A 27,263-nucleotide genomic window follows, 5' to 3' on the forward strand; every position below is an offset into this window, starting at 1 on the left:
ATCTACAAAACCATCACCAACCTCCTTTCATATTCCCAAGACCCCTAAATGTCAGTCATTTATTTACTTATATATGTATGAGTGTGTGTACACTAGCGCATTCACACTCCTTTGTGAGTGAGACGTGTGGGTGGGTGTGTGGGCGAGTACGTTAAGAGCATTGCGTGTGTGTAGTGTGTGCGTGTGTGTGCATGGGAAAGCACACCAAAAGAAAACAGATTGGCCCATATATCAAGACTAATGATCGTTAATTGAGGTAATGAATAGAGAGTAGCAAGAGGGGCCTATTGCCACAGGCTGGTAAACGTTAACAAAACTATTGATTGTTGGAGAGGGAGGTGAAGTGCTTCTGACACGAGCTTGCCAGAGACAGACCAGCTGGTGCCACATTGTCAACATAGACAATGAGAATGTAATTGGCTTCTGTATCTCTCTTTGAAAAAAGGGTGGGAAACGTTGGGTAAAGGAAAAATGTCAGGCTTTTGAACCGTCCGGTTGAGTTAAGATCCCTTATTACAGATTTTAGTAACACCCTGTGTCTTCATATAATTATTTTTAGATGATTAAGTTTGGGATATCGGGTAAAAGCAAATTAGTATTACTTTGATTTCAGTATTACTTTGATTTCAATATTGAAAAATATAAGCATGAATATTGAAAATATAAAATGTTTGATTTGGGCAATTTTGTCAATATATTGTTGAGCATAATTCCCGAGGAAAGAGCATCAACTCAGTCCTTGGGACCCCAAGGGGTGCACGTTTAGTTTTTTGCCCTAACACTACACAGCTGATTCAAATGATGATGATGCTTACTTTATTATTTGAATCAGCTGTGTAGTAGTAGGGCACAAACCAAAACGTGCACCCCTTGGGGTCCCGAGGACTGAGTAGGAAACACTGCTCTACGGGCCTATCAAAGTTCCAGAGTGGGATCTCTGCTACTTTTAGAGTTATGATCCAATTTGTAAGCATTAGAAACAGAGTGAATGTGAAAATGGATTCAAAATGGCTGCCCTCTGCTGGTGATTTGCAGTATGTGCAATGATACAAGTAAAAGGAGTGCTGGGATTGGTTATATTGCCTACTATGCCAATTTCTCTGTATCATATGGGCACTAACATTAAAACGAGCAGAGATCTCATTCTGGAACTTTGATATGCCCTTAGAGTAGATTATGTTCAACAATATATTGAAAAATTTGCCTTTTTTATTGCATAAAACACATTTGTATACTTCCGGAAACAGGAAAAATACAAACGTCTCAAACTCCATATAGAAAACAAGAGTATTTTTTATTCGTGAATTTACATGTATGAATATGACATTTTACCATTAGCATAACTACATTTAAGAGGAAAAATGGTTTTCTTTATCCTTATTATAGTTAAGGAAACCGAGCAGTACATTTTCCCATAATAAACAAAAGTCATCAAGAATATTTTCAATTATACATCTACAAATATCTTGCAATAATCTCTTTACATGCAGACAATGCCAAAATAAATGCAAACTGTTTCTGGATACTCACTAGGCAAGTCAGTTAATTACAAATTCTTATTTACAATGGCGGCCTACACCAGCCAAACCCGGAAGACGCTGGGACTCCCAATCACAGCCAGTTGTGATACAGCCTGGAATCAAACCAGGGTGTCTGTAGTGATGCCTCAAGCACTGAGATGCAGTGCCTTAGACCGCTGCATCACTCGGGAGCCCCAGGTAATGTGAATGTGTTTTTTGAGTTTCTTCAGGTAATTATTTGCAGGGTTATACTTATGGATAATTCTGAAAGAGACCTGTTTGACCATGTTAACAAGCAAGTATTTGTGTGCTAATGACCAAACCAGACAAAAGTAGTCCAGTAAATTGGGACTACGGAACAGATATGACACCCCTTTGAAATAAAGCACCTATAGATATTTTATTGTTCTGAGGGAGCAAGGAAAAACATTTTTTTTCCTACTGGAGAGACTCAACTGGACTAAGCAAGGGTCTCAAGAAGGTGGGGGCTGGTTACACTTTTAAACAGCATGGGAGTTTCGGATGGAATAGCATCAAAGACTATTTATTTCAACTTTTTATAATGAACAAATTCTTATTTACAATGACGGCCTACCCCGGCCAAACCCTAACCTAGATGACACTGGGCCAATTGTTCGCCTATGGGACTCCTAATCCCGGCCGGTTGTGATATAGCCTGGAATCGAACCAGGGTCTGTAGTAGTGACGCATCTAGCACTGAGATGCAGCAGTGCCTTAGACCGAGTGGCGCAGCGGTATCTGCCGTTGTCTTAAAAACACCAGGGAGCTCTTTGGTCTTTTTTTCCCACATCATCACCACACACTGACATAATTAAACACTGACTCTTTGTGTTTTCAATACAAATGGGGTTCCCAGTTGCCTTGAACGCATTTAAGTCGGAGATTTCCGAGTTCCCAGTTGTTATGAACACGGTATCGGGGCTGGGTTGAGGCAGCAACGTTAGAGAAAGGATAGAGCGATATTAGAGAAATTATAGGGCAGTGGAGGAACGTATAACGCCTCATCCAGCAGACTGTCGACCAATTGTGTTCACGTTCTCATGCTGCGTCCCGCGGTTGCTAAAGTAATCGTCATGGAATCCCTTCTCAAAGTCAGGGTATGAGTCAAGAAACCTGTCTACTTTCCTCAAAAGTACGTAATGTCACGATTCCAAAAGCTATACGATATTACAGAGAAAAGTTAATTCTCCCACATCCGGACAATGTTTAATGGTGTAGTTCAGTTAACTAAATTCATGCTAATGTTGTTTTTTTGATAGCTCTCCTTGTCCCAGAATTGACCAGAATGCACCGCGCTGCCCATTGACGACGCATGAGCAACGTACTCAATGAGCGTTCATAAAATTCCAATAGAGTTTCCCCTTCTCCTCAAAAGTCTCTGGTTGAGTTTCGCGCAACATGCTAATTATTTGACATATCGTGAGTATTAGTCAAGCCATCGTCCGAAATAGGAATATCGAACATGCAACTGGAATCAGAATAAGTAGCTACTAATGATCCACGCATAGGTATGTATCCATCTTTTGTTTTGTAAGTTGTCTTCAATATCAGCAAGCCAGGGACAAAGCCAGTTACAGTAGCTTGCTAGCTGCGAATACATCTCTCACAGCCCTAAAATACAGTGACAGTTAGCCTGCCACTATTCTAGGTATATACGATTTCATACTAACAATGCAAAAGTGAGAAACCCACCCCATGTCTTGTCTTACAGAAGTCAAAGGTCAAGAGAAACTTAGCCCTTGATAATAACTCTGTTCCATTACACATTATGAGTCATTGTTGGACAAAGGCATCTTCTGTAGGGCTCGGGGGAAGTTTTTGTTAAAATTCCCGACGCTTGGTCTGAACACTAACATGGAAGCATGTTAGGACCTCAGCGAGAAAACATTCAAAACATTAAATTAATTCAAACATGGATAGGATTAGTGTTCTCACACGGCAATATCCCCCATGTTACAGTGCTTGTTTACGGAAGACTACGCGACCACCTGTGATAATTACCTTTATAAACTGTGTGGTTCGAGCCCTGAATGCTGATTGGCTGACAGCCGTGTCTAGGCACTTCGTGATGCGTCGTGCCTAAGAACCCCCCCCCACACGTGTGTTATGTCATGACATACCTGGATCACTGATCACAATGTGCCTTTTGTAATGTAAATCGGGTGTTAAATGATGTGAGAAGGAGACTGGAGTGCCAACACCTGATTTACTTAACAAATGGCACAGGTAAGTCATGACATCGCACAAGTGGATGGGGGTGCTTTCCTCATTTGTTGTCTATTGCGCCTCTTGTTCCTCAAGCAAGGGGGAGGCCGGTGACATCACGAGCAAGGCACTTAATTTAGAATTTGTTTACCTAGTCAACTGGGGGATTTGAACTGTGACCTTTCAGTTACTGTCCCAATGCTCTTAACCTCTAGGCTACCTGCCACTCTTTGAATGCCATACCCCTTGAAGTTTAGTCGTCTAAAAAAAACACATTTGCTCAAAAAAATGTTTTCTCCCTTTAGTGTGTGTACTTTTACTGTATTTATATTTGGGATATCACTTTAAAAAATAAAAAGTTCCAAAATCACTGGAGAACGTCTTTTAAATGTAGTGATGTAGCTAGCTAGTACTAGTTGGAACAGTTTCTACATTCTAGTGATAGAATTGAAAAGCTTAAAATTATGAGTACAGGTGGCCTAGCTAGCTAAACCTTGATGACCTCCTTGATGTCAATTATTTAACAGCTTTCTATCAGATGGCTAACTGCTGTATGTCTGTTTCATTTATAGGAGGAACAGCAGAATGAACAGCCTTTAGTTCTGTATGGAACTGCAGAATGTGCCTTACACACACCAGTCACCATGAGGTTACCGAAGATTGCCAGTATTTTTGTTTTCTTGGGCTGCCTGGCGGCTTACCTGATGTTTGTTAAGCACCACTATGATGGTGTAAGGCCAGCCATCTCCAAAATACCACCTCACTTCCGCCCCAGATTGGGCTTGTCGGGCAGCCCGAACAGACCAACCTCGTCAGAAGTGGTCAGCGGACGTTTCCAGTATGGCGTTATGTTTGATGCTGGGAGCACAGGGACGAGGATCCATGTCTTCAAGTTTCAACTGGAGGACAATGGTACGGTACATGTGATAACAAATATTACACCCCTTGCCTGGGAGAGGTAGAAAATAATGTCGAAAATGTATATTGGCTCTATTCCATCCATTCATGGTATGTTTGGGTGCATGTACATAGAATAAGCTGCATCTGCAAATGTAGTTTACCAAAAGGAATCAATTAAATGTAGCTTTCTGCATTGCTTTTAGCATTTGTCAGCCATGTGAGGCAGCAAAAAGTATTAATTACAGATTTGAATTCATGTGAGAAGGCTTTCAGGCTTAATTTGTATTATGTGATGTTGCCAGTACAAAATGCACAATTTCATTACTCCATTTAGAGCCTCATATTAGGCTTACGCTGCCTCATATCAGGAATCCTACAAATAAAAAAAAGTTTCTGTAAAGCTTCGCCAAATGGCTTAGTTATCGCATTATTTCAACATTAAGATAAATCACATAAGTGCTGTTTTGGCGTTATTGTTAAATCTATGATTGTTATTTCTAATGGTTACCAAGCACCTGCTGTTTATGTTGAAATAGCCTTAATCGTTTTGCACAGACATGTCAGTAGATCATAAGCATCACAGAAGAAATGTATAAATTCTGACAAGATAGAACAAGTCGCTTGTTAAGGCAGTGTTATGTAGGCTACTGTATAATAGCACGTAGCTTGCCATGGATCTCTGCCTTTGTGGTAACTATTAGCATTAGTTAAATCGACATTATCATCCTACAATTCCTATTAAATTGTGAAATAAGTTTCTCTGCAGTGGGCTTTATACAACTTTTTAGTTTTTGTCTTTTTTCCCCCCACAGAAGCTCCTAAATTGGCACATGAAACATTCAGAGCAATAAAACCAGGTCTATCTGCATATGCTGATGATCCAGAAAAGGTAATCAACTTCATCTACAGTGTAATCGGAAAGTTTTCAGACCCCCTTTTCCACATTTTGTTACGTTACAGCCTTATTATAAAATTGATTAAATACAAATATTTTCTCAATCTACACACAATACCCCATAATAACAAATTGAAAACAGGTTTATACATTTTTGCAAATGTAAAAAAAACTAAACTGAAATACCTTATTTACATAAGTATACAGACCCTTTGCTATGATACTCAAAATTGAGCACAGGTGCATCCTGTTTACATTGATCATCCATGATTTTTTTACAACTTGATTAGAGTCCACGTGTGGTAATTTCAATTGATTGGACATGATTTGGAAAGGCACACACCAGTCTATATAAGGTTCCACAGTTGACAGTGCATGGCAGAACAAAAACCAAGCCATGAGGTCGAAGGAATTGTCCATAGAGCTGCGAGACAGGATTGTGTCGGGAAACAGATCTGGGGAAGGGTACCAAAACATTTTTGCAGCATTGAAGATCCCAAAGAACACAGTGGCCTCCATCATTCTTAAATGGAAGAAGTTTGGGACTACCAAGACCTCCTAGAGCTGGTCGCCAGTCAAACGGAGCAATCGGGGGAGAAGGGCCTTGGTCAGGGAGGTGACCAAGAACCCAATGGTGACTCTGACAGAGCTCCAGAGTTCCTCTGTGGAGATGGGAGAACCTTCCAGAAGGACAAACATCTCTGCAGCACTCCACCAGGGACTGGGAGACTTGTCAGGATTGAGGGAAAGATGAACAGAGAAAAGTACAGAGAAATCCTTGATGAAAACCTGCTCCAGAGTGCTCAGACTGGGGCGATGGTTCACCTTCCAACAGGACCATGACCCTAAGCACACAGCCAAGACAACGCAGGAGTGGCTTCGGGACAAGTCTCTGAATGTCCTTGAGTGGCCCAGCCAGATCCCGGACTTGAACCCGATCGAACATCTCTGGAGAGACCTGAAATATCTGTGGATAATTCTAAACCTGTTTTTGCTTTGTCATTGGGGTATTGTGTGTAGATGGAGGAAAAAAAACAAACTCTAAAATGTATTAAAAAGGCTGTAACGTAACAAAATGTGGAAAAAGTCAAGAGGTCCGAATACTTCCCGAGGACACTGTATATTGACAAAAAGCGTTGTGCCACATCTACAGCTAACAGTCCTGAAAGTAGGCAATTTCTTATTGCCCTGACTATCTTTTGAAATCTAATCTCTTGCCTTCTCTGTGGGTTGTTTCTCAGTGTAAAGAAGGGATCTTGGAGCTGTTGGAGGTGGCCCAGGACAACATTCCCTCCTCTGTGTGGAGCAGCACTCCTCTGGTCCTCAAGGCCACCGCAGGCCTTCGCCTTCTGCCTGGGGAGAAGGCCACACACCTACTGGACAGGGTGAGCCTTTCAGCGCTGGTCACTGTCTGTGGACTCACTGCATAGATAGATGACCAGACCACAAACACTCTGCACAATCCCCACTCTCACCCTGTGGAGTTATCTTTCGTGTTAGCCGTCTTGTTACATTTCACTCTGATTTCTGACTTTACACTGTAAAAGTTGTGGTGAAAAGAGAATGTAGGTTGGCAACAGTCAAGGCATGAGTTGCCCACATAGAAATTAGCTAAGCAATGTAATTGCATAACATGTCTACATTCACCCCTAACTGTAATACTATCAGCTGAAAGCAATTATTGTCATGAGTTTATTGCATAAGTGACCTGTTATGCGCTAGTTTTATCACTTGTCAGTGTTCCAGATCCTCCACTGCTCACACAACCTCCTCTCCACCTCTCTCTTTGTCCATTTAATAGCCCATAACAGATTCAGATAAGGACGACACATCCTAAACCTATAATACTGCTATTTAGTTGTTAATTGACCTGTTGCATTGATCCCTCTACCTTCTACATGGCAGTGTTACCTCACCCAACCACTTTGTACAACAAAGGGAGGTGTGGCTTGAATTCAATCTAAATAGTCAATTATGTAAATGGACTACATGCATGTATTGAAAATAGTTTTATTATAGAAAGAATGTACCTGGAGTATGCATGTGGAAAACGGCTTCCAAACACAATTGTGAACTTACCTAAAGTTTTCTATCAAGGTGAGAGAGGTGTTTGTGGAGTCTCCATTCCTGTCCAGAGGGGACAGTGTGTCCATAATGGATGGCACTGATGAAGGTATGTCTGGCCTTCAACCACCTCTAGTTTCACAAAACACTTCCTTCCTGTGCAGGTATTTCTAGTGTCATGGTAGGGCTGTGACGGCCGTGGAATTTTGGATGACTGTTATTGTTTTGTATTGTTGTCTCTACCTTCTTGCCCTTTGTGCTTTTGTCTGTGCCCAATAATGTTTGTACCATGTTTTGTGCTGCTACCATGTTGTTGTGTTGCTACCATGCTGTATTGTCATGTGTTGCTGCCTTGCTATGTTGTTGTCTTAAGGCTCTCTTTATGTAGTGTTGTGATGTGTTTTTGTCCTATATTTTTATTACATTTTTAATCCCAGCCCCCGTCCCCGCAGGAGGCCTTTTGGTAGGCCATCATTGTAAATAAGAATTTGTTCTTAACTGACTTGCCTAGTTAAATAAAAATGTCTATCATCTGTATACTACCCCTACCTTGTCACAACAACTGATTGGCTCAAAGACATTATGGAAAGATATTCCACAAATTAGCTTTTAACAAGGCACAACCGTTAATTGAAATACATTCCAGGTGACTACCCCATGAAACTGTTTGAGTGCCAAGAGTGTGCAAAGCTGTCAAACGCAAAGGGTGGTCACTTTGGAAGAATCTCAAATATAAAATATTGATATAACATATGTAGTTACCAAAAAAGGGTTTGATGTTTTCACTATTTTACGATGAAGAAAATAATAAAAATAAAGAAAAAACCCTGGAATGAGTAGGTGTGTCCAAACTTGACTGGTACTGTACTTCTCCCTACAACCAGCATGGTAGCTGCAATGAATGAGTATCGCAAAGTGTTTCCGATAAGTTTTTTTATTTTTTATTTAGCGGCTTGTCTTAGCGGTATTATTAGCGGCTTGTCTTAGCGGTATTATTAGCGGCTTGTCTTTTTTTAATATCAAGGAATAATTCATATTTTTTGGTCATAGGAGTAACAACATGAATTGGTGCATGAGGCAAATAATGCAGTGCGACTTCCGTTTCGATGTCAGCTGGAAGACTTTCCCTTTTTCTCAGCGGAAGGCGGGAGAGCGGCGGGACACTGATTAGGGTGAGAGGCAGCCTGAGGCAGCCTGATTGCTGCTATCTCCCTCCTCTCAGACTGATCATCAGATGCAGGCTATCAGTCCAGTAAAAAAAATAAGCAAATTATTATGTTCTCAGCTGTGCCTCAGAAGTAATATACAACAAATGATCTAAACAGATGCTTCTGATTTATACATCTTGAGAGACATCTGGCTCCTATCTGTGGTTTCATCACGTTGTAAAGAGTCCATTTTCCTGCAGAAACGGAAAGAATGCCCGGGCGTCCTGTCTTCAGTCAGCTGTTTTTTTTTTTTTTCACGGTTATGACAATTTATTTAGTACGTCACATATGTGCAGCTATGTGCACCACGTCATTGCTCTCTCGCTCTGCTGGGTGTGCGTCTTGCTGTCTGTCACTCACATGGCGAGGGGGCTAAAGCTCATTGGCTGGAACTCTAATTGCTAGTGGGGTGGTCCACGTGGGGGAAAATGTAGGGAAAATGGCACCACACAGCTTCCGGTAAATAGTGTCTTTCAAACTAGGGATTTGTCGCTAATTGAGGTAAGACAGTAATTCTGCTCATAGATTGTGCATGGTATGAACTACACATTGACACATCCAGCCCAAAGCGGGAGGTTTAAAGAATACTTAGTAGTCACCAAAGTTCCGGAGCATGTCTTCAACACTTTACACTTATGGGAATTGGCCTATATGGATAGGGCTGGATTTAAATGTTTATTACAGAAGAAATGGGTCTTTCTATAAATAAAGGGGCCAATGTGTGACATCGGGGTCAACATTTCTAAATGGTTTGATATACATTTAAATATGATTTTCTTGCAGCTTCACGTGTAGTTACAAGAATAAAAGTCTAGGTAGGGACAATGCGACTAACTCCACCTAGCAACAACAACAACATCTACATGTCATTGAAAATGTCACAAGAAACATGGACACAGCATGTATTTCTCATGCATAGTTGCCAGGTGTTTTTGTGCTTTAGTCAACTTCTCTATTTATAGCCATGCTAAACATTGCTGAAGAATGAAAAAGATCATCATTTGTTTTAATAGTTGATATAATACAATCATTAATCAGTAAACTCTTCAAGCATTGTGTGTGTCTGTCTTAAACTAATAGTCAAATTCTTGCTTCCTCTGTCCTTGTTTTCTCCACTCCTTGCCTCTTCTTGAAAGTGCATTGTTGCCTGAGGGGAGGAACATTCACTCCTCTCCCCCAATGTGCTTTGCGAAGGCGAGGAATGGGGGAAACCCATTGGATAAGGTGGGAGGGGAAGGACCTCTGACCTTCTCATAAAATTATTTTTGAGAAAGAGACGAGGAAAGCAGATGCAACAAATCAAGGAAATGCAAGGACAGAGGAAGCAGGTACTTGACTGCTATTAAAGCCCCCATGCAGGTGTTGTAATCTTATTTTTAAATCATCACTGTTTATTTAATAAAAATAACTCATTTGCAATTTATTTCCCTGAGCCTCCTTTGGCCCTTCAAATGCTCAGTTTGATCATGTGGGCGTTGGGAAACAAATTAAGATATTTGCATACACAGCCCTGATTGGCTGATAGGATGGTCTAGAGCCCACCCCCTTACCCAGATGAACAGTCATTGGTCTGTTATAATCAGATCACATTGTGACGTCATGATATGGGCCAAAAGTTCCATCCCACCTGAACAGGCTGATACTTCAGGCACTTTTTTTCAAACAGCTCTTACACATGGGCATTATCATAATTTTCACAATGTCAGTGTTATTTCGACCTCGTCGTAGGGCTGGGACGATTCCAGTATCACGATACTCATTAGTATCGCGGCAAGGAAATAAAATGCTAAGCGGATATTTACTTCGTTAGGAAAACAGCGCTAATGTTGGAAACCAAAATTATGTTGTCATCCAGAGTCACATTTATTTTCCAAGTTATAGCACACTACTTTACATACAGCAGGTTTGTGTTATAGTTTGGTCTGCTTCATGTTTTCATTTTTGCCATGGAAAAAATATTGCTTTACTGATATCATCCCATCCCTACCTCATAGTGTGTGTGAGTGGAGATATTATTTTGGGGGGGGGGAATCAATTTCACTGCATTTTTAGACTGTGCCAGACTGATTGCGCTAACGTAATACCCATGCCTATCCAGAAACAACCCCTAGCCCCTACTACCCAGAATCTGGACACTTGTGGAGGTCTGAGAGGGATTGATGGGTGGTAACATGGTGAGAGCTCCACCTTACCCTCTGAACGGCTTGGTGTAATTTTGGCGGGATTGCTTACACCTGTCCAATCTTCTTGGATCTCCACAAGTGTCTAGGGGTAGGGGCTTGGGGTTGCTTCTGGACAGGACCCCACAACCCTCTGGATGTGTGGTGGACCTACAGCACTACTCGAGGCATTGGTTGAAGGCTTTATTCCATTGCTATACACAGGTGTAAGCTGGACACATCCACGGCACCTTATCAGGGCGATCAGACAGTTCTGGGTAGCTGAAGACCTGTTGTAAACAGTGAAATAATATATTTACATGTCTACTATTCACACCCTTGCTTCATTCCAGCTAGCTAGATGTGCAACCACTGACTAACTATAGCTAGGGGCGTATCTCTAGTCTAGCAATAGATACTGTTGTTTTGGCTTTATGGCATCAGTGAATAAGATAACCAATGGTAAGTTAGGTAGCTAGGATTTACAATAGCAGCAGTTTATTAATAAGTCAATGCACACTAAATCTTATGCAGAAATTGAAAAATCATACTTTATCTTGGCACTGTGGTGCGGTATGGGCAGCTATTAATAGATTAGTTAATTGATCATAGATTCATAGAATGGAGGTAGAAGGGTTAACTCCAACTTTGAAAGGACAGGAAGTTGTTAGCTGTGCACTTAACCAATGACTGGCATTCCACCTTTAACTCACCACATGTGAAAATCAAAATATATTTTATTGGTTTTATATGCAAAAATGAAAATCAAGCAATTATTTTTTTGTTCTATAAAAAATAAAGAATAAACAAGCCGTTTTCAAGTTCCCGATTGCTCCTGAGTGGCACAGCAGACTAAGGCACTGCATCTCAGTGCTAGAGGCATCATTACAGATCCTGGTTCAATTCCAGGCTGTATCACAACCATCCGTGATTGGGAGTCCCATAGGGCGGTGCACAATTGGCCCAGCGTCGTTAGGGTTTTGCCGGGGTAGGCCATCATTGTAAATAAGAATTTGTTCTAAACTGACTTGCCTAGTTAAATAAACGTACAAAAAATAAAAAGCTCTGAGAACAAAAGATCAAAACGTACAGGACTGTAATCTTACCTCCGGAATCATGACAATATTGTCCACGATCTAGGCTAATTATCTTGACTGCCGTAACATAGACACAAATGTTCAGTCAATTGTGCAGATCAACATTAATTTGAGCACATTGGTTGTTCAATCGCGTGCAGTATCACGCCAGCTCTATCACTTGACTGTCATTCAGAAAATCTTTTCCAAAATCTACGATAATTTCCCCATATAACTAAACAGCCGGAGATCATATGCGCATCAAACAACTATTATGCATAATTATTGAAGAACCCTGTTAATGATAGTATCGATTTGTCTTGATTCATCATGTTAAAGTTATGCTTTCTGTTAGAAGTATTTTCAATCCATACATTATTTGGGATATGTGTGCCCATAAACTGTTTGCACACCATAACATAGGGAGCATCCCAAACATGCTCAATGGGTGACATGTCTGGTGAGTCTGCAGGCCATGGAAGAACTGGGACATTTTCAGCTTCCAGGAATTGTGTACAGATCCTTGCGACATTGGGCCGGCCGTACATTATCATGCTGAAATATGAGGTGATGGTCGCGAATGAATGGCACGACAATGGGCCTCAGGATCTCGTCACAGTATCTCTGTGCCTTCAAATTGCAATCGATAAAATGCAATTGTGTTCGTTGTCCGTAGCTTATGCCTGCCCATACCATAACCCCAACCCACCATGGGGCACTCTGTTCACAACGTTGACATCAGTAAACCGCTCGCCCACACGACAACATACACGTGGTCTGCGGTTGGACGTACTGCCAAATTCTCTAAAACAACGTTGGAGGCAGCTTATGGTAGAGATATGAACATGCAACAGTTCTGGTGAACATTCCTGCATTCAGCATGCCAATTGCACGCTCCCTCAAAACTTGAGACATCTGTGGCATTGTGTTGTGACAAAACTGCACATTTTAGTGGCCTTTTATTGTCCCCAGCACAAGGCGCACCTGTGTAATGATAATTCTGTTTATTCAGCTTCTTGATAATTCATCCACCTGACTGGTGTGGCCTATCTTGGCAAATGAGAAATGCTCACTAACAGGGATGTAATTTTTGCACAATATTTAAGTATTTTTAAATGTTTTATTTCAGCTCATGAAACATGGGACCAACACTTTACATGTTGCATTTGTATTTTTGTTTAGTGTATATCTTAATGTATTCATGTGAAGTAGAAAAAAGGCAAATTATTATGAATGACTTTGTAACAGCTCCAAACAGTTGTCCACTACAAGAAATGCTCATTGGTACCCTAGTTTATTGAAATACCCAAATATGATATGCATAGGCATGGTAGCAATTCAAAGGAAAAAGTTTGGAGATTATGGGTAAATTATTAGACCAAAATTGAGGACACAACAATTCACCTGAAACAAGACTAAATCCAAACATTACACTGTTAATTTTATATGCATTCTACATTTACTGTACTTTTGTTAATGAAATCATAAAACACTCTGGATACATTCAGTAACATAAGAATATTCCTGGAAAATGTGTGGTAGGTGCAACAGACAAAAAAATGACAAGGGTTTGAGTGAGAGGACACACACCTCTTCAAAGTGTGCACAGCTCTTAAGTAATTTAAATGCACTTTTAACTCGAAGGGTCTTCAACTATAGTGTGCTTCTTTTTATTTTTTTAGCTCTCCTAGCTGTGCTGCTGAGGAACTAAAGCAAGCACACTTGTAGTTTTGTTTGGAACACAACCCTGAATCCCCACCATCACACAATTATTGTTTACGCAATCCAAAAACGGCCCATTAAAAATCGCAATCTGGGTCAGGTGGGCAACATTTGAAAGCTTGTTAATTTGCGAACATGACTAGCTAAGTTATAAAATACGATCTTTGTGTTAGGCTTTCACAGGGCAATTCAGAGAGATATATCATAATTTTGGTATGCTTCGAAAGGAGTTCCGCTGCAAATTTGTCACAATAGACAAACAGGCTCATTCTGTTCAGAACAACCCAGGGTATGACGCCATGTCATCTTGTAACTGTACATGAAACAAACATTTCTAGGTTTTTCTTTAATCTTGCATGATGAATTGGCATCAAAAGGAAATAAAGCCTTTTTAAGTGAGCAGAAATTGGTGAACAGCAGTTATCACAGACCTGGATCCTTGAGTAGGATTTTTCCGCACCACTAACTTGGTTTCCATCCAAGTGGTGACAGATTTTGATGCGAATATATAAAATAAAAAAATCTGCATAAAGAAAAGATGCACATTTTCCCACCAGTGGTGTTTCCACCAAACTGACTTGTTTCAAATAAAAATCAGTGCGTAACGTAGTGCACTCAAAATGTACTTTTTTGTGTAAGTTTTCATGTACCGAATAAAAATCTCAACGTGTTTCCATTGCATTTTCAACTCTATCGATAGTTTTGTCACAAACTGTTGAGTTAAATAGCAAATGTGCCTACTCTGGTCTTGACACGTGCACTTTAGCCAACAGCATGCAGATACAGTGCAGGTTGGTGCTTTTTGAGGTCTGTTTTGGTTCAATTATAAAAATAATCAAGGATTTTGATTTTGATTTTAAAATGCACTAATTATTATGTGGGTTGAATGATGTAACAACACCGAATCAATTCATAAAAGTTCCATGATGGTAGTGACTGCACATTACTTCTTATTACTATCAACCATAATTACTTTAATCAAATATTTCAGTTGTGTATTACGTTTTATTTTTATTTTAAAACATACAATATACTTGCAGTGAAGCCGCTCAACAACTACATCACATTAGTCATCTAACAGACTCACATCCCCAGCGACACACAGAAGCAACCAGGGTCAACGCCCTGCTCAAGCGCACGTCGACAGATCTCCCACAAGGTCAAAAACGGGAACCCGAACTAGCGATCCATCATTCACCGGCCCAAGCTCCCAACCGCCAGGCCACCAGCCCTCCAACACCCCTCCCACAGTTCCCCAAGAGCTGCCCCTCAAGCATCCAAGACCCACTCCCCCCACAGAATAAAAAAAATATATATTCCATTCCCCATCCTCAAGACCCCCCCACCCCCCAATGCACCAACAACCAACAAAATTAAAAGAAAGACAAAGGAAAACAGAAAACAACAATGCAAAAAAACTAAAGACATCAAGGACAACAAAAATCATAACAGCAAGGCCAACTAAATATTTTTGAGTGCATGTATTGCACTATTTACGTGTGTGTGTGTTTGTCCCTGTATGTGTATATGCATGTGTACAAACACCTGCACGGCATCAGCCTCAGGCAAACCGGCATTAGCTGTAAAAACACTGCCCCTCAGTGTCATTCAAACTTACTTTTTATGTTTTAAAAAAAACTTTTACTACATTTATTTTATTTGTTGACTTTATTATTTCATTCCAAGTCATCTCTATAGAGCTGCTGCCTGTGCTGTCTGATAAAATCAGTATTTTAATAGTTCTTCAAAGTAAATAAGGCATAGTTTTATGTCTGCTGAATACCAATGACCAATCACGTAGATAATGTATTTTCAGTTAGAGATGCCTTGCGAAGCAACTGCTGTCTATCTCTCTCGATCACGCGTTGTCTGTCTCTTTCATGAAGCAGGTGTAAAAGAAACACAGACCGGACAAGTAGATGCACAATGGATTGTGGTCGTTGTAGTTTATTACAACGTTTTCTGCGCCAAACTACGTAGAACCTTGGCCTGTTGGAAACTACAACTCTTTACTACATCGCACAGTTTGGGCTTGATCTGATTTATCTCTAGAGAAACTGCACAATGTGTGCATTGAGCTCACAGAAAAAAACAGAACAAAATAGAATTCAAGTAATTGAACTGACCTCATTCAATTAGTTGTTTAAAAACCGACAAAGATTTTAGTTAGTTGCTCAGCACTAGTGTGGGTAGGCTAGTCTATATGATGATGTTATTATGGAAAGAGCGAGAATATTTTTGTCAAACTGCAAGCATCGATCATCATGTCAAAAGAATAAGATCCTCAATATGTATTGGAAAAAGGCATTAAGCTCATCATGTGCACTTGAACCACCCTGTGAAGTTCATAATAACTTATTTAATCTGTAGTCTAAAACTGCATGGTGTCCCGAGTCGAGGACCACACACCATATCATCATGTGACTCCAAATTTACTTCGATATGATGGTTTATATCAATATTTGCACATAAAGGCGTCTCCACCTCACATAATTCATTTCACAGACACAAAAAGATCCCACCATGTCGAACGAACAAATTACCTTTTGGCAATTATTAAATTGTACCAAGACTTATTGTTTCCATCACCACTGTTGTGTTTAAAAAAATATATATATATACGGTATGACCTTACTCGTATGGAAACGTGGTTAGTGTTGCATTGGGTCTGAGAGAGCTAGAGAAGTCACTCAGTTTCACCTGACCCTGATTTTACCAATGCATACCGAGGGACTTAGCGAATTATGGAAAAGCAAGTTAACTTCATGTCAATCTACGCTTTAACCTCCATGACTAATAATAGCAAAAGTTTGACTTGAGTGCAGAACTACAGTAATACAATCACAAGTAATGGAGTTGGGCTTGGACTGGGACCCTCTTTGACCTTTAGAACCACACAGCCACTATTCCCATCTGTCCAGTGGGACGGGCAGATGATAGAGGTCAGGCCCTCTCTGGTCCATTACTGGCTTGTTTGATCAACATCCAGCTGTTTGGTGGCAGGCCGGGCCACTGTGGCTATTAGGTTCTGGTCCTTTTCCCCGGCACTGACCCTTCAATTCTCTGCCAATACCGTGGGCATTGATGCTGTAATACGGTTGTTATATAGAAATAATATATACTTTGGTGTTTTTGTTGAAAGGCATGTTCGATATGGGCACAAGCAATACACAAAATATTTTAATCCAATCCTTTTAAAGTAGTTCATACAAGCAATTAGGGGACTGTAGGATAATGTTCAGTTTAATCTCTGCAAACCGATTATCCGCCATTCATTTCTGAGGCTGAATATTTTTTCTTCTTTCCCCAAGTCTATCAGCTTGTTACAGTGGAGGTGACCTGACCCTTGGAAAATCATTTTATGATTACTGAATTAACTTTGAAGTTCACGTTTTTGTGCCTAATGGACACATTCCCCTGGCGTCATTGCTGAGCTGAAATGCTAAACTCCCACTCGATCCATAAACGGATTTCTCCGCCTTATCAGTTAGATTTTTGCCACTCTTGCCCCAGACGCTTAGCCTAACAGAGATTACTCAGACTTCTCTGATTTGAACAGACTTGTTAATGCAAAAACTAAGTAGAATTTGAGGGATGCAGGACAGATGAAGTGAACAAAGTGTATGGTAGCTAAGTGACAGCGTATGGTAGTTTTGACTTATAGCACATCACTCTGTTTGAAGTTTGTTTGTAAATGTAAATTGCTTTTTAACATCCTATTGTAAATGTCCATAAACTAGGAAAGGGTCATTAGTGTTGTTAAATGCACTGATGCACACAATGGAGTCATACTCAAAGTGCAAACAATGTGCAATATACACAACCGGTCAAAAGTTTTAGAACACCTACACATTCAAGGGTTTTTCTTTATTTTTACTATTTTCTACATTGTAGAATAATAGTGTAGACATCAAAACTATGAAATAACACATATGGAATCATGTAGTAAAAAAAAAGTGTTAAACAAATCAAAATATATTTGAGATTCTTCAAATAGCCACCCTTTGCCTTGATGACAGCTTTGCACACTCTTGGCATTCTCTCAACCAGCTTCACCTGGAATACTTTGCAAACAGTCTTGAAGGAGTTCCCACATATGCTGAGCACTTGTTGGTTGCTTTTCCTTCCCTCTGCGATCCGACTCATCCCAAACTCAATTTGGTTGAGGTCGGGGGATTGTGGAGGCCAGGTCATCTGATGCAGCACTCTATCACTCTCTTTCTTGGTAAAATAGCCCTTACACAGCCTGGAGGTGTGTTGGGTCATTATCCTGTTGAAAAACAACTAAGCCCAAACCAGATGGGATGGCGTATCGCTGCAGAGTGCTGTGGTATCCATGCTGGTTAAGTGTGCCTTGAGTTCTAAATAAATCACAGACAGTGTCACCAGCAAAGCACCCCCACACCATAACACCTCCTCCATGCTTTACGGTGGGAAATACACATGCGGAGATCAAACGTTCACCTACACCGCATCTCACAATGACACGGCGGTTGGAACCAAAAATCTCCAATTTGGACTCCAGACCAAAGGACAAGTTTCCACCGGTCTAATGTCCATTGCTCGTGTTTCTTGGCCCAAGCAAGTCTCTTCTCCTTATTTGTGTCCTTTATTAGTGGTTGCTTTGCAGAAATTTGACCACAAAGGCCTGATTCACACAGTCTCCTCTGAACAGTGTCTGTTACTTGAACTCTGTGAAGCATTTATTTGGGCTGAAATAACTGGTAACTGGTAACTCTAATGAACTTATGCTCTGCAGCAGAGGTAACTCTGGGTCTTCCATTCCTGTGGCGGTCCTCATGAGAGCCAGTTACATCAAAGCGCTTGATGGTTTTTGCGACTGCACTTGAAAAAAACGTTTAAAAGTTCTTAATTTTCCATTTTGACTGACCTTCATGTCTCAGTCATGATGGACTGTTGTTTCTCTTTGCTTATTTGAGCTGTTCTTGCCATAATATGGACTTGGTATTTTACCAAATAGGGCTATCTTCTGTATACCCCCTCACCTTGTCACAACACAAATGATTGGCTCAAATGCATTACGGAAAGAAATTCCACAAATTCACTTTTAACAAGGCACACCTGTTAATTGAAATGCATTCCAGGTGACTACCTCATGAAGCTGGTTGAGAGAATGCCAAGTGTGTCCAAAGCTGTCATCAAGGCAAAGGGTGGCTATTTGAAGAATCTCAAATCTATTTTGATTAGTTAACACTTTTTTGGTTACTACATGATTCCATATGTGTTATTTCATAGTTTTGATGTCTTCACTATTATTCTACAATGTAGAAAATAGTAAAAATAAAGAAAAACCCTTGAATGTGTAGGTGTTCTAAAACTTTTGACCGGTAGAGTACATACATTATGGCATAAAACAGTGTCATCTCATCTGACCTAAATAGTTAACCTTAAGCACTGTTCCATGATCAACTTTAATACGTGTTTAAATGATTTCAATACAAACTATGTTCACATGTTATACATGTATTATGAAGGATTGATTTAAGGGGGATGAGGTAAATCACCATCTCCTTTTCTCCTCAAAGGGATCTCCGCTTGGATCACTGTCAACTTCCTCATAGGTGAGATGATTTCAAACTTTGATAACTGTCAGTTACTAATGGCATAAGTAGCATTGGTAAGGATCGATATAGATTAAGCTCCAAGATTAGGAGTACTATATGTAAGAGAAAATATATTCCATTGGGGACGTGACCATCTCTACCCAAATATGGTCAATATCTGAGTCAAAGGGTCAGGCCTTAGTGTGGTGTGGTGAGGGGTCAGTGTTTACTTGGCGTGACGGATTGAACTAAAGGCATCCTGTACTGACCCTACCACCCTCACCCTCCGGGGCCCTGGCCCCAAACTCAATGTTCAGAACAGGCTTAATTCTGGTACATAAACAGAACACCAGCAATATAGATTAATATTCTGGACAAGACATTTTGATTACCTGTTATTGGATTAGCCTAGCGCTGCATCCCCAGTTCCTCTTTGGTGACCACACTGGTACTGCCCCCCTACCCCACCCCCTCTTTCGCCCTCTCTCGCTCTCTCTGCAGGGGGTCTCCACAGCTCTGACACACCCACTGTGGGGATGCTGGATTTGGGAGGGGGGTCCACCCAGATCACCTTCTCTCCTCAGGATGAGGTACAATAAGGCATCTCTGTTTGATACCGGACGCTCATGCCCAAAGTCTGTCTCTCTCTCTCTCTTTCTCTCTCACACACACACACACACACACACACACACACACCACACACACACACACACACACACACACACACACACACACACACACACACACAACGAAGCCAGATCTCTTCTCTAAAGCAACACAAACTACCAGGATGGCCTCTCATTTTAGGGCTTAATCTGCAAATGCCACGCTAATCCTAAAGGGCTGGTAAATAAACGTTGTTGGACATTAGGTTGGATGGGGGGGGGTTCTTGTTCCTTAACTAGGTCAGGTCTTGTACACGAGGGATTGAGGACCAATTTACCATGTCATTACACTGCTTTTCGAAGAGTTTAAACTCTTCACGCTTTAGGGATGAAATTGGTTTGCAGATTGTGGCAGTTTTTTTCTCCTTATTGAGTAGATCCTTTTTGTCGGTTTGATGTCGAACAGCACAGTGTGATATGTTGTATAAGCTGTAACTGGTCACCCAGGAATTGCCAAGGTTAATATAAGAAAACATGTTTGATTCTGACATTTACATCTAGAAATAATGTTTTGCTTGCAAATTTATACAGCCACACAATGATCATTTATGTTTTGCATCTTTTTTCTCTCTCCAGAAGACCATCCAGACCTCACCCATCGAATACATGACATCATTTCAGATGTTCAACAGCACCCACACACTCTACTCACACAGGTACTACCATGCACTGTGTTTAGACAGATAGATGTGCTCTTTGGAAAGCCCTCTTCCCACTGGGTACACGCTGGTCATGATATTACGTTGAACCAATGTGGAATAGATGTTGAATTGACGTCTGTGCCCAGTGGGTTCCGTCTTTATGTCAAACCTGCAGTATGGTGCATCCAGCTGCAAACTGGTCTATTTTGTCTTCTACCATGATTTAATTGGGGGAAACGTATTGCTATTTAAAACAAAAAAATATATGTTTTAAGTGAGAAGTAGGCATTGGTCTAAAACCGAAAAATAAAGGAAATTCACATGAGCTCCACAATGGCTACTTCACCCATGCTCTACCAAGATTTTCCAGCACACAGCTTTGATCTACTACAGTAGCTATGATGATCTATTGCACTTCAAACAATGTGTAGACAGGTTGCTAGGATTCAAACCTTTCTTAAACAGCCGAAATTAGTGGTTTCTTTGCAGCAATTCGACCACAAAGGCCTGATTCACACAGTCTCCTCTGAACAGTGTCTGGTACTTGAACTCTGTGAAGCATTTATTTGGCCTGCAATTTCTGAGGCTGGTAACTCTAATGAACTTATCCTCTGCAGTAGAGGTAAGTCTGGGTCTTCCATTCCTGTGGCGGTCCTCATGAGAGTCAGTTTCATCATAGCGCTTGATGGTTTTTGTGACTGCACCTGAAGAAACTTAACTTAATAAACGTATTGACTGACCTTCATGTCTTAAAGTCATGATGGACTGTTGTTTCTCTTTGCTTATTTGAGCTGTTCTTGCCATAATATGGACTTGGTCTTTTACCAAATAGGGCTATCTTCTGTATAACCCCCTACCTTGTCACAACACAACTGATTGGCTGAAACGCATAAAGAAGGAAAGAAATTACACTAAGTAAATTTTAACAAGGCACACCTGTTAATTGAAATGCATTCCAGGTGACCACCTCATGAAGCTGGTTGAGATAATGCCAAGAGTGTCCAAAGCTGTCATCATAATTCCACGTGTTATTTCATAGTTTTGATATCTTCATTATTATTTTACAATGTAGAAAATAGTAAAAATAAAGAAAATCAATATCCATTGATTCTTCAAGAATATAACTTAGAAATGCCTCATGAGCTAAGTTCAACTGTCACACTCCATGAGAACCCAAAATATAAGCTTGTTTTACTCCAATGTGTGTAAATATTGTAATGTAAACAAACACTGTATAGCCTCAGAACATGGTTTAAACAATAATTGTTATATCATGGATGGTCAGTCCTTGCATCCATAGCTCTGTCGATTAATCTGAGAGTGTTTACATTTCTCCAGGCCCATCCCTCAGCTTTTTACCAAAACAGAGGTGGGGTGTCCGTTTTGTCATTGTTTCATCTGTGGATTTGCCCTTTAAACAGTTGCATGTTATCAAGTGTCACCAACAAAAAGGTAAACAATAGACCTTTAGCAAATGCAGCATATGGCATTCATTTTTCATATGTAAATAGCACTTTTCAGTAGTGCTCAAACATGCCATTCCATGAGCGCAGCATTTCATTTTCAACTCGAATCAATGAGTCCAATCAGTCCTCCATGACAACAAGATCATAAACAACAGAGTAGGGCTGGCTAATAAGTCCTTAGTTTTGGGGTTATGCTCAGGTAAAACGATTTGGCTTATCTATACTTTCATATTTCTAAGTCCTTTTCTTGAAGATCAAGGGGTATTAAATTAATTAGAATGACTGGAATTCTGATAGACTTTATATCTTTTTAATGTAAAGATAATATGATTAAATTATCTGTAGTATAAGGCGATGGGTTAGAAGAAGCCTACATAACCAACCCATAAAGTAAAATTTAACATCCATATATGGCCAGCAACATGGATTTATCCTGAAATAGATGTCGTCCAGTTGGTAACATACATTTTTGTCTTCTTCTAATGCCTCTTAAGGGGAAAGTAATCTAAAAGTAACAGAATGCAATCAAATTATGTTACTGAGTTTGGGTAATATAAAAAATTATATAATATAAAAGCATGGATGAGTCTCCCTGTATCAACCGGAGCGAAAACGACCGCACCGTTTGTTCCTCAGCTGGTACATTTTTTTTTGTTGTAACATTCCTAATGTGTGATAATCGAAATTTAGTTCAGAATCTAAAATAACACCTAGGTTTTTTTTTACCTCGGTCTTGTCTTGATTTAGATGGAGGAGGTATTTCAATCCCTAATATAGCCTAATAATGTATCCGTCGAGTTGTGTATCAGTGAAAATTAATACTGTGCGTTCTGATAGCGCTACCAAGGGGTAACATATATAAACTGAACAGTACCGGACCCAAAATTGAACCTTGTGGAACGCCACAATACATATGTATTTTCTCTGAGTTATGTTCACCACAGGTGACAAAAAAACTTGACTGGTAAATAGGTCCTAAACCAATTTAAAACTGGATCGGAGAGGCCAACCCACCTCTCCAGTCTGTCCAGAAGGACATCATGGTCAACAGTGTCGAATGCAGCACTTAATCCAAGAAAGCTGTTTGGCATCTGTGTTGGCTCTGAGATCATTTACCACTTTAACTAAGGCTGTCTCTCTGCTGTGGTGGGCACGAAAACCAGATTGAAATTTTTCAAAAATAAAGTTGTCACTTAAATCATTTAACTGTTTGAAAACCAAATTCTCCCGAATTTTTCTTAAGAATGGAAGGTTGGAGATTGGCCAAAAATTGCTGAGCATGTATGTGTCAACCAGGGAAAATAAATGTTTATTTAGGCCTACACCATCACTGGTATAAGACTGTATAGCTAGCTAAGTTTGCTCTGACCCAGTACATTTATTAACTAGCTAGCCAACTAACTAGCGATTAGCATTAGAGGCTAACACGATTTAGCTAAAACTTGCTTAGAAAAGACAAACTAGCTGTAAGAAACAAACTACTAGTGTCATTATAGAGCACATGTGGGTGTATATTAAGAAGCAAAGTGGGAATAATATCACTATCATCAACATTGTTGCATGTGCTGCATTGACCGTGCAGACTGAACTAAAGTGTCTCGTGGTCAAGCAACAGCCGATGCGCTTCTTTTTTTATATATTTTTTTATTTAACCTTTATTATTGAGTTACGGGGCAGGGCTAGGTCTGTGTGGAAAGCGGCATGGAGAGACCGGAGAGGGATGATTCAAGTAAGGGTGTTATCTATAAAAATGGACGTTACACACTGCATATCACATTTAACAAACCAAACATTCAAATACTGTTATACAAGGTAAAGTAAAAACCCAAACCATTCTGTGCATCAATGCCGGTAAAATACAGTATAATGCCCAGCACGGTTATTAGAATATCCGAAGTGACTTTAGTTTAGTATTCGAATACTTGTGAGAGTATTCATTTTTTTAGAAGGAAAAAAAAGACCTATTTTATTGAAAAGGCTTTGTCAAAGAAATCATTAAATGATCTATGTGACATTGATACAGAAAAGGTTAGACCATGACATTCAAATTTGTAATAAAACAATAGGTTTATGACAGCTTGTGTAGCTTGTTATTGTCTGTCTATCAAAGCAGCACTAACGTTACAGTCGGAGTCTCCATGTGTAGCAAGTGAAGTAGGAGATTTCTAATGCAAAATGGAATTACAATTACGGAATAAATGGCTAAATGAGATGTAGTAGGCTACAATGATCAACCAACAGGTAGGCTGTTGTTTAATATGAATGGAGTTGTTGTAGACAAGGACAAGGGAGTGAGGCAAATAGCCTCAATTAGCCTTGCTAGCTAGCTTCTTTACATCGATTTCATGCTGTCAAGACCCACACTACCAGATGAGACGATAGATAACTTATCACAGCAACATGTTTGGCTACTTTCTCTCTCCATGTCGGACACACCAGCCTCTTCTTCTCTCCTGCCCCTCCCTTCTGTGCTGAAACAACAAGCAGAGTGCTCTCCTGAGTCGAGCAAGCAAGTCCCCATTTGAGTTTAAAAAAAATAACTCATATTTTTCTTTAAAGGGGCAGTTGCTACATCCATAAAATGTAAACAGACACTATATAGCCTTAAAACATGTTTAAACCTGTAATTTTGATATCCTGGATGCTCAGTCCTTACATCCATAGCTGTCTATGAATTTGAGAGTGGTTACATTTCTCTAGCCTCATCTCTACTTTTTATCGAACAGTGGCAGGGAGCCTGCTTTGTTATTGTTTCTACTGCTGATTGCCGCTTTAAAACATGCATTTCGACTATCCAGATATCCCCCAAAAAGAATGATTTTATTTGAATAGGCTGTTTGAGAAAGTTTGAATCCTACGCAACCTGCCTACACATTGTTTGAAGTACAGTAGACGAACATAGCTACTGTAGTAGGTCAAAGCTGTGTGCTGGAAAACCATGGGTGAAGTAGGCATTGTGGTGCTCGTGAATTTCCTTTATTTTTCGGTTTAAAGGTGCATTATATAGAGGTCGACCGATTAATCGGCATGGCCGATTAATTAGGGCCGATTTCAAGTTTTCATAACAATCGGTAATCGGCATTTTTGGATGCTGATTATGTCCGATTACATTGCACTCCACGAGGAAACTGCATGACAGGCTGACCACCTGTTACGCGAGTGCAGCAAGGAGCCAAGGTAAGTTGCTAGCTAGCATTAAACTTATCTTATAAAAAACAATCAATCTTCACATAATTACTAGTTAACTGCACATGGTTGATGATATTACTAGGTTAACTAGCTTGTCCTGCATTGCATATAATCAATGCGGTGCCTGTAAAAAAAAAAAAAAATCTAAAAAAAATCTAAAAATCTAAAAAATCACAGCCTACTTCGCCAAACGGGGGATGATTTAACAAAAGCACATTCGCGAAAAAAGCACAATCGTTGCACGAATGTACTTAACCATAAACATCAATGCCTTTCTTAAAATCAATAAACAGAAGTATATATTTTTAAACCTGCATATTTAGTTAAAATAAATTAATGTTAGCAGGCAATATTAACTAGGGAAATTGTGTCACTTCTCTTGCGTTCATTGCATGCAGAGTCGGTATATGCAACAGTTTGGGCCGCCTGGCTCGTTGCGAACTAATTTGCCAGAATTTTACATAATTATGACATAACATTGAAGGTTGTGCAATGTAACAGTAATATTTAGACTTAGGTTGCCGCCCGTTCGATAAAATACGGAACGGCTCTGTATTTCACTGAAAGAATAAAAGTTTTGTTTTCGAAATGCTAGTTTCCGGATTTGACCATATTAATGGCTCGAATTTCTGTGTTTATTATATTATAATTAAGTCTACAATTTGATAGAGCAGTCTGACTGAGCGGCGGTAGGCGGCAGCAGGCTCATAAGCATTCATTCAAACTTTACTGCGTTTTCCAGCAGCTCTTAGCAATGCTTGCTTCACAGCGCTGTTTATGACTTCAAGCCTATCAACTCCTGAGATTAGGCTGGCAATATTAAAGTGCCTATTAGAACATCCAATAGTCAAAGGTATATGAAATACAAATAGTATAGAGAGAAATAGTCGACGTGTCATAATTCCTATAATAACTACAACCTAAAACTTCTTAACTGGGAATATTGAAGAATTGGGAATATTGAACCACCAGCTTTCATATGTTCTCATGTTCTGAGCAAGGAACTTAAACGTTACATTTTTTTACATGGCACATATTGCACTTTAAATTTCTTTTCCAACACTGTGTTTTTGCATTATTTAAACCAAATTGAGCATGTTTCATTATTTATTTGAGACTAAATAGATTTTATTTATGTATTATATTAAGTTAAAATAAAAGTGTTCATTGTTCATTCAGTATTGTTGTAATTGTCATTATTACAAATATATATATATATATATATCGGCCGATTAAACGGTACCGGCTTTTTTGGCCCTCCAATAATCGGTATCGGCGTTGAAAATTCATAATCGGTTGACCTCTAGCATTATATAACCTTTCCACATGCAAAGCCTGTCATTGGCAGTGCTATTGTAACCTGTAATGGGGACTCTGACAAAAGGTCTGAACCTTAAGGCACAGGTGGTATGCTTGCATAACTGCAAGAGTTGCTGGTTTAAACCCTCGTCTGCTGGCTGTTGCCCCCTAAAATCAGTTTTGAACTAACTAGATTGCAACAGAGTCTTGCATTGTAAAATATGACTTCCCATTCAAAGCAAAGTTTTAACTCAAAGCAAAACTGTTTTATAACTGATTGACTTTTGAAGGTCTTAGCTCAGCCTCTGAATTTGAGACTTTTGCAGCCAGCAGTACGCGACTGGATCTGGCCCTGCACAACAAACGTCAATGGCAGTATATGCGCTCAAATACACTCTTACATGTTTGGCTTAATAATATCTTATATTAGGCAAAGCGCTAAAACAGCTTTGGTGGGAAATGTTGTTTAGTATTTGGCTTTCCTGAAAATCAACCCTCGGCGATGTTGTTCAGAGAGGTGCATTGAAACTGTTGTATTCTTTCTGTCCTCAGGTTAGTGTGTATGACCCTACTAAGTTTGGTTGCATGTTGCACAGTGCACAATCATTGTTCAAACTATGACTATACAAACTCTGACACACACCTCTCTCAATCTTATTTCTGTGTGTC

At 39.9% G+C, this 27,263-nt stretch overlaps 1 protein-coding gene across 3 annotated transcripts in view; it reads left to right on the top strand.

Moving 5' to 3' along the window:
• Nucleotides 1–2,536: 2,536 nt before the first annotated feature.
• Nucleotides 2,537–27,263, top strand: part of LOC106576718 (ectonucleoside triphosphate diphosphohydrolase 6) — a 30,581-nt gene continuing 5,854 nt past the window's right edge. Inside the window, exons 1-9 of one of the 3 annotated variants that reach the window (XM_045700762.2) lie at nucleotides 2,537–2,673; nucleotides 2,801–3,049; nucleotides 4,319–4,658; nucleotides 5,459–5,535; nucleotides 6,783–6,926; nucleotides 7,639–7,714; nucleotides 19,317–19,352; nucleotides 19,836–19,924; nucleotides 20,576–20,655. In XM_045700762.2, the coding sequence (XP_045556718.2) occupies nucleotides 4,391–4,658; nucleotides 5,459–5,535; nucleotides 6,783–6,926; nucleotides 7,639–7,714; nucleotides 19,317–19,352; nucleotides 19,836–19,924; nucleotides 20,576–20,655 (770 nt within the window). In that variant the 5' untranslated portion in view covers nucleotides 2,537–2,673; nucleotides 2,801–3,049; nucleotides 4,319–4,390. Of the gene's footprint in view, nucleotides 3,050–4,318; nucleotides 4,659–5,458; nucleotides 5,536–6,782; nucleotides 6,927–7,638; nucleotides 7,715–19,316; nucleotides 19,353–19,835; nucleotides 19,925–20,575; nucleotides 20,656–27,263 lie in introns of all 3 variants that reach the window. The other 2 variants (XM_014154058.3, XM_014154059.3) reach the window with 2 other exon arrangements.

Source organism: Salmo salar, chromosome 18, assembly GCF_965601325.2.
Source record: "Salmo salar chromosome 18, fSalSal1, whole genome shotgun sequence".
Lineage (NCBI taxonomy): Eukaryota > Metazoa > Chordata > Actinopteri > Salmoniformes > Salmonidae > Salmo > Salmo salar.